Source organism: Calidris pugnax, unplaced genomic scaffold, assembly GCF_001431845.1.
Source record: "Calidris pugnax isolate Ruff unplaced genomic scaffold, ASM143184v1 scaffold91, whole genome shotgun sequence".
NCBI lineage: Eukaryota > Metazoa > Chordata > Aves > Charadriiformes > Scolopacidae > Calidris > Calidris pugnax.
Window position 1 is genome coordinate 101,170 of NW_015090898.1, and position 8,556 is coordinate 109,725.

Here is an 8,556-nt window from a genome sequence, read left to right on the forward strand (position 1 = left end):
TTGCTGTCCCCAGCAGTTCTCCCATAGGTGGCCCTTTGAAGTGACCCCTCACACCACAGTGCCTGAATGGGCCAAGGCTGAGGTGTGGAGGATTTAGGCACATGGGCCTGTCCTGTGACTGAAAGGGAGAAAGAAGCTGGGCAGTGAGAAAACCTGAGGACTAGCAACACGAGTTTGTCCATCCCTGTCTCTAGAAGACCACCTGCACCCTCCTGCCACTGGATTTGTCCATGTGGAGATGGAGAGGGCACACCAGATGTAGACTGAGCAGTGATTCACACTCCCCTCCCTCCCACAGTCCATGTCCCGGTGGGGCCAAAGGCAGGCAATCTTTGTCAGCACACGGTATCTCCTGTCCGGGTAGGAGACCTCGTGTCAGAAAGAAAATATGAGAATTGCCATGATATCTGGTCCCACTGACAGACATGGGCAGGAGGAGAAAGAGGCAAGCAGTGTGGCTTTAGTCAGGGAGAGGCACGTGACAGTGTGGGATCTGATCAGCAATAAGTATCTGCACAAGATCTCATGGCTGGCTGTAGATGGCCTGCTGCAGACAAACCACCCTGGGACCAAGGAGGACCTACATGTGCTCCGACTTCTCCACATCCCAAGCCCGTCGCCACTCGCCCTTGGCGTTCTTGTGCCGGGCCACTCGCTCCAGGTCGATCTGATCGCGCTCCCTCTTCCAGCGGATGTACTCCGAGCGCTCCCGCCCGCTCATGGGGAAACTCAGCTCTCCAGGGCTCTTCTGGACCGACTTCCCACCATCCTGGGGGAGGTAAAAGAGCTTCTTGTTAATAAAAATGTCCTGAAGCAGCAGCATTCAGTGTATTCTGCGCTGTACCCCCTCGAAATCACAGAATCACAGAATCACAGACTCTTAGTGGTTGGAAGGGACCTCTGAGATCATCGAGTCCAACCATAAAAAAAAAAAAAAAACAAAAAAAAAAACAAAACAGAACAAAAAAAACCAACACACTACACCAAACGCCCACCAAAACCACCGCACCCACCAACTAAACCCCACACTCAACACCTCACCATAAACCAATAACCTTGGGCACTAGAGCATGCCCTGAAGAGCCATGTCTATATGTTTCTTAAATCCCTCCAGGGATGGTGACTCCACCACCTCCCTGGGCAGGCTGTTCCAGGGCCTGACCACTCTCTCAGTAAAGTAGTTCTTTCTAATATCTAATCTAAATCTCCCCTGCCCCAACTTCAGACCATTTCCTCTGGTCTTGTCGTTCGTCCTTTGGGAGAAGAGGCCAACACCTGCCTCTCTCCACCCTCCTTTCAGGGAGTTGTAGAGGGCAATGAGGTCTATTCCTGTGCTCCTGCTCTTTACCCACTGAATTCATCTTGCTTTAACAAGGAGTATTAAGCATCATGGTTCATCAGGAAATTTTTTGATCTAAAATCCAACTCAATTGGAAAATGCAGTTTTATGTCATATGACGTTACCCTGACGGTTATGTATATTGACTCTGGATGAGGGAGGGGAGCCCTAGGAGGAGGGGGAAGGGTTTGACCCTGAAAGAGGGGAGAATGAGATGAGATGTGGGGAAGAACTTGTTTGGTGTGAGGGTGGTGAGAGCCTGGCCCAGGTTGCCCCGAGAAGCTGTGGCTGCCCCATCCCTGGGACAAAGCAGGTTGGAGGGGGCTTGGAGCAACCTGGTGTGGTGGGAGGTGTCCCTGCCCAGGGCAGGGGGTGACACTGGGGGGTCTTTAAGGTCCCTTCCAACCTGAACCATTCTATGAAATTGTATTTTTCCCTTGCAATATTTGTTTGTCTCTCTCAGGTTTAGATTCCGAATGCCGACACGCTGCTTGCCCAGTAACTCCCCAGATCAGTAGCATGTTGTCTCCTCCTGAAGACACCCACAACTGTCATTTCCAAGATGGCAATAAGAGACAGTCAGAGTATTTTAATACCCAGGAACGTCACGGATGCTGCGCTCTGTCTTCAAGCATCAATTCACAAACGGTGGCTCCGGAGAAAGTGACGCTTGTGGTCGATGGCACTCGCTTTGCAGTGAATCCACAGATTTTCACAGCTCACCCTGATACTATGCTGGGAAGGTGGGTGATTTCCACCATTTACGAGATACCTCAAGGGGGTCAAATGTTTGCTAAAATGTAGCAAACCCCTAATTTTTGTCTTGTGACCTCATCTGTTCACGCAAGTGAAGTGAGGTTGGCCTCATTCAGTACTCAGCTGTGAGTGAGACCTTGAAGATAAGAGCAGATGTTGGTAGTTCTGGAGATAACATTCTCCCTTCCAACAGTGTCTGCTTTTAGTACATGGTCTGCTTTTGCCTTTTCTCTGAGTATTTGCCTTGTTTGTAAGAAGTACATCTGCTCACAGCTGATAAATTCCCTTCCAGAATGGGGAAAACGATAATGCTGCTGTTATCTTATGGTCCTCTCCCATAAGAGAATTTCCTCAGCTCCCTGGAACCTATTGATGCAACAAGAAACACTCAATTTTTGTATTGCTGGCACTTTGACCCCTCTCTGAGTGCAGGGAGGCAGGTTTTGTTGGGTCACTGACCCCTGCATGGCTCGGTGTGTAGAACAGGGGATCAGAAGGCAGGTGGTGGTTATCGTGCGTAGCCTCGGTGAAAGCTCTTTATTGCCAGGGTATTTTCTGCCCCGGGGTTGAATGATCTGTTCCTTTAAGCTGTGGTTGTTCCATACGGTACCGTAACCATAGCAACAGACAGAGTCCAGCTATAGGAGGACTGGGAGACAGCTCCTGTGCTTATTTACTGGGTAAATGACTAAAATATAGGTTTCGTATTACTGTCTGTATGTATCACTGGTGGTTTGGTTTAACCTCAGTGCACCTATTGGTCTCTGAAATTAGTGCATTTAAGTGTTTGTGTGCACTTACATAGATTTTTATCTCTTCAGAATGTTTGGACCAGGAAGAGAATATAATTTCACCAGGCCAAATGAAAAGGGAGAATATGAAATTGCAGAAGGAATTAGCTCGGCTGTGTTCCGCACCGTGCTGGTAAGGACATCTTTGCAGATTGGTTTGTGGTTTTTTTTCCTCTTGTTTTTTTCCAATCTGTTTGTCACATGTGCAAAACTGAGCCATCTCCCAGGCAGCTGCACACCCCCTGGGACATGTTCTTTTATTGCTGTTTTGCATTGTGATTTAAAAAAAAAAAAAACAAAACAGAAAATATAATAGACTTTGGTATGAGTCGTCATTTCAGGTATTTGCTCATGTTGCTTTTTACCTTCCTTGTGTCGTGCCATTGTAGTTCCTGAGCTGTGTCCTGACCTTCTGGGTGCATATAAATGCTCATTGCACATGAGATGTTATGAAACCTTGTGTCATGGGAAAAGTTTTAATTGGAACTCACCGTTTATCAGACCCGAGAGAATCTGCAGAGAGACGGAGATTCTCGGACAAGCGTGGCTGGTTCTGACTGTTCACAGAGCTATATTTAGCCTCTGTAACTCCCAAATGTTGCTTAACAAAACAAAGAACTAATTAAAAACGATCGGAGGCCAAGCTATTCTTGATTTTTCTCTCCAAAAACTGTCCTTTTGTTTGCAGGATTATTACAAAACCGGCATCATTAACTGCCCCGATGGGATTTCCATCCCAGACCTTCGAGACACGTGCGATTACCTCTGCATAAACTTTGATTTCAACACGATCAAATGTCAAGATTTAAGTAAGTAGAGAGAGAAATCAGCTCTTAGGAGATCATCTGCATGGTGTTGAGTGCTCTGATCCTGGGTCAGTGCATTTCTTAATTGTGTGCTTTAGTTTAAGTGTGAAGATACAGACTCCACCAGGACTCACGTATGTGTTGTGTTTAAACAGCTTCCTTTTTTGCTGCATCAGTGAAGTGTGATTGAATCCTGCAGAATGCAGGCATCTTGCTCAAAAAAGCAAATTGAAATTGGTCAAAATTCTAGTTTCCTCTTGTAACAGAGGCTGAGAAGAAGAGCTGCCGTTGCAGCCAGGTAAAATGAAAGTTAAAAGCAGGGTTATAACTTCTATCTAAAATGTACCAGAGAATCGTGAATAATTTAGGCTGATGGATGATGAGCAGAGCAGGAATTGAAGGCACCAAGGTTGGAAAGTAGTAGAGGGTTCCTAGTCAGGAGGGGATCTGGTTGGGAGCAGCTTTTTGGTGGATATGCTGGCCAAAAAAAAGTACTTTTAACACAGGTAGGTCTGTGAAAGGCATGATACTGAAATGGGACATGTGGTGTCGTGGTACAGGCTTTGAGTGGAATTCCCTGCCCCATCCTCTGACGAGTGATCTCAGAGAAGGCAGAAAATGTGCTTTCAAGGGCAGAGTTTCTTGCTGGAAATTTAATTTTGGTTAAATTATTACGAATTAATTATTCGGTCTGTTACTGCTTCGCTGTGTTGATTGGCCCTTGGTGGTTTTTTGATGGTAATATGGTGGTTCTACAGTGTAATTTGCATCCCATTTGAAATGCAGTCTCATCTCTATCTGCTTTTGCCAGTTCTGGAGCTGGAAACTGAACATATGTGAAGGAGTTTGTCTAAAGCAGACTGCAGGCTGCTGCTCTTGGATGCATCTGCGAAGTGTAGAGCTGGGACACATTTTCATAGTGTGTAAAAAAGCTCATCATATGATTTTTGTCTCATTTAGGCGCTCTGTTACACGAGCTCTCCAACGATGGTGCTCACAAGCAGTTTGACAGTTACCTGGAGGAGCTGATCCTGCCCATCATGGTGGACAGTGCCAGGAAAGGGGAACGCGAGTGCCATATCGTCGTGCTGACGGATGAAGACACCGTGGACTGGGATGAAGATCACCCACCACCCATGGGAGAGGAGTACTCCCAAAGTAAGGGCACTGCACTGGGGGCTCCTGGCTCTGTGTTAATGACCAACACACACACGTGGCTGTACAGAAAGGAACATTTGGAAGGAATTTTTCACTGAAAGAGTGGTCGGGCATTGGAAGAGGCTGCCCAGGGAGGTGGTTGAGTCACCGTCCCTGGATGTGTTTAAGGGCCGTTTAGATGCAGTGCTGAGGGACATGGTGTAGGGGAGGACTTTGTAGAGTAGGGGAGATGGTTGGACTCGATGATCCCAAGGGTCTCTTCCAACTTCAATGATTCTATGACTCGTTGCCCAAAGAGCCATCTTCCTCCAGGAAGAGCCGTTGGCACAGAGAGTCCTGTTTTGTATCTTCCTTCTGAACTGGCTGCTCCTAGAGGCAGGATGCTTGGTTAGAGCTGTGGTCTGACACCACTCATTGCATCTTTGCCTTTTCTTTCCTGCCTCCCCCTCAGCCTTTTCCTTCCTCCCCAGTGAGTGAATGGCCTTTGCTTCACACACCCAGCACCACCCATTCTATCCAGATCCTACCATCCCTGTCCTCCCACCAGGGAAGTTCTCATCACTCATCATCCCAGTGATGAGAACAAGCACCTGAAGTAGTTCTTGGAAACTAGACCAGGTTTTTGGCATCCCTACAGCTGTGCATGTCAAAAATGGGGAGAAGGTCCCTCTTTCACTGAATTTCACTGAATTTCTAGAGTTGGAAGGGACCATAGAGATCATCTAGTCCAACTCCCCTGCTGAAGCAGGATTGCCTAGAGCTAGAGCATGTTACTCAGGAGCATCCAGGCGGGTCTTGAAGATCTCCAAGGAAGGGGACTCCACACCCTCCCTGGGCAGCCTGTTCCAGGGCTCTGGCACCCTCACCGTGAAGAAGTTTCTCCTCATATTTGAGTGGAACCTCTTCTGTTCCAACTTGTGCCCGTTGCCCCTCGTTCTCTCACTGGGAACCACTGAAAAGAGTCTGGCTCCCTCCTCCTTCAACCCTCCCTTGAGATACTTGTAGGCATTGATAAGGTCTCCCCTCAGCCTTCTCTTCTCCAGACTAAAGAGTCCCAGCTCTCTCAGTCTCTCCTCATAAGGGAGATGCTCCAATCCTTGAATCATCTTTGTTGCCCTTCGCTGGACTCTTTCTAGTAGTTCCCTGTCCCTCTTGAACTGGGGAGCCCAGAACTGGACACAGTATTCCAGTTGTGGCCTCACCAGTGCAGAGTAGAGGGGGAGAATGACTTCCCTTGACCTGCTGGCCACACTCTTCCCTATGCAACCCAAGATCCCATTGGCCTTCCTGGCCGCAAGAGCACACTGTTTACTCATTGTCATTTTACTGTCCACCAGGACCCCTAGATCTTTCTCTTTGTAGATTCTAATCACCCTTTTTCTTTCCCAAGTCCTTTACAGTTCCAAACTCTACAGATTCTTCAAGTACATCGAGAACCGCGACGTCGCAAAAGCTGTGTTAAAGGAACGGGGCCTGAAAAATATTCGCATTGGCATTGAAGGTAAAGGATTTCTTCCACAAAGGAAATTCTAAAACAGGTGACTCCGTGCTCAGTAAAGCCTGGTTTCCTCTGGCCTCTAGGCATTTCCTGTTTTGCTCTGTGTTTTGCTAGGCATTTATTTTTATGAAACTAGTAGAAGCTGGGCATGTTCCTTCACCTCTATCATGTTACACTGAAATTGGCCGGGACGCTTAAAAGTTAAGGAAAAAAAAAAAAGGAAAGATACGTAACACGCACCAGCAAGGTCAGTTTAGAACCCAGTAAACAGGAAACAGGAGTCAAACGTTTCCACCTGCTGATCTGAGCACTCCCTTGGGGAGCTCAGAGAATGTCGTGCTCTGTCCTGGGAGACTCTGAGTTTTATAGTAGCTGTTTGTTCACCAAACGGCCACGGCTGCGCAGCCCTTGATCCTGTGGCTACACACAGGGGAAAAGAAAGCAAGCCAATAATGTGGAATGTGAGCAGTTGTCCACAAATTCCCTCCCTGTTCCCATAATGGCTCCTGCCTGGTTGTTTTTCTGGGATCCTCTTGTCCCTTTGCCCAAATCCCTCGTGTGTCGTGCGACTGACCGGCTGGCTGTGCTTTCAGGGTACCCCACCTGTAAGGAGAAGGTGAAGAGGAGACCTGGTGGCCGCTCAGAGGTGATCTACAACTACGTCCAACGCCCCTTCATCCAGATGTCCTGGGAGAAGGAAGAAGGAAAAAGCCGTCACGTTGATTTCCAGTGCGTTCGGAGCAAATCTCTAACCAACCTGGTCACGGTGGGCGATGACGTTTCAGAGGACCACGAGGTTATAATGCACCACCCCCCCCAAGTAGATGAACTGGACAGGCTCAACGCACCCTTTTCCCAGATGGCTGTTAACGATCTACCCGATTAGTGGTGGCTCAGGGTGGAAAGTCCTGCTTGATGTGGGAACACGTCTCGGCGTAGTTTCATCCCAGGGGATGCTGCCAAGGTGCTTTCTCTTCTTAGTACGTTGTCATATTTCAAGCATGTTAATAAAGAGCCACACTGCATAGTCTAATTGTGCAATCAAAAGCAACGTCTCCTCAAACAGAAAGAAAAATGATGCTGTTTGTTTCTACTACAAAGGCTTCCAGACTGGTGGGTGCTGAATATTTTACCTAAACTTCTCAAAAGAGGAACGGCAGTATTTAGAAACGTCTTGTTTGACACGAGAGAGGAAATTCTGGGCCTGTCAAGACAAAGCTTTCCTTCACCATTAGGCACTTAGCTTTGCTTTCCTGATAATCGGTTACAAAGGACGCAACATCAAAGCGGGACAGATGATCCATGACTCTTTTATCAACCAGCAGAAATGTAGCACAGTTGTGACAGCAAAACCAGGAGTGTGGAGGAATCTGCTTAAGCTGGCAGCGGGCTGAGCATCCAGCACATTGTGCAGCTTTTCTGGGGAAGGAGGAATTAGTTCAGTAGGAAGCATCTACCTGTTCACAGGAATTTTCCATCCATACTTCTCCATGAGGTGGCATCACTGGTTTTAGGGATGTTGTCTGTTAAGTTCAGTCAAACCAGTAGATCGTGTGGAAGGAAAAAGCAAACCAGAAGAGTCTCTAGTTGATATTTTACCAACAAAGTAAATCTGTTTAGTAGCCTAATAGATGTAAGCAGCTTTCTAGAGGTGACTGTGCATGCCAAAGACTTCCAGTTGTCTCCATCCCCCTGCTAAGACAAAAAGCCAGTGGAGGAACTCCCAGTACAGACAGTTTACTACCTGAGTAAAACCCTTCCTTGGTCTCATCAGCCTTGGTCAGTCAAAATTCCTGTAGACTCTCCAAAGAGCAACTGTTGCAGCTTTAAAAAGTCAGCCGTTTTCTTCCCAATTTGGAACTGACTGGACCAGTTTGCTATCAGGCAGGTAAGAAATGCCAATAATAGACCAGCCTTCAGTAGTGAAAAATATAGGTACCTGGGAACAGCTCTCCTTTGCTGCTTGGAATATGTCATCCTAGTCTGTGGTTAAGGCTCTGCTCCGTTTGGATTCGGGGCCAACAGAGCTGTGACTGTAAATACAGACACACTCCAGGCTGGTTTAGCTGGGTTTGTTGTAAACTGGTCCAGTTCCTGCAGTGTGGAGTTACCCTTGGGCTTCCTTAACCTCCTGTTTCTGATGTAGAGGTTTTACGTACCCAAAGTGAGTTACTTAAATGTGGTGCTGGTGCAAAGAAAAGCTGAAAT

The 8,556-nt window shown here is 47.3% G+C and overlaps 1 protein-coding gene across 3 annotated transcripts in view; it reads left to right on the forward strand.

The window, feature by feature from the left end:
- Nucleotides 1-7,491, forward strand: part of KCTD20 (potassium channel tetramerization domain containing 20) — a 50,091-nt gene extending 42,600 nt beyond the window's left edge. For all 3 annotated transcript variants that reach the window (XM_014948488.1, XM_014948489.1, XM_014948487.1), the window contains exons 3-8: nt 1,803-2,082; nt 2,917-3,019; nt 3,575-3,695; nt 4,653-4,850; nt 6,241-6,351; nt 6,942-7,491. In XM_014948488.1, coding sequence (XP_014803974.1) covers nt 1,803-2,082; nt 2,917-3,019; nt 3,575-3,695; nt 4,653-4,850; nt 6,241-6,351; nt 6,942-7,234 — 1,106 coding nt within the window. In that variant the 3' untranslated portion in view covers nt 7,235-7,491. The remainder of the gene's footprint in view (nt 1-1,802; nt 2,083-2,916; nt 3,020-3,574; nt 3,696-4,652; nt 4,851-6,240; nt 6,352-6,941) is intronic.
- Nucleotides 7,492-8,556: the final 1,065 nt, after the last annotated feature.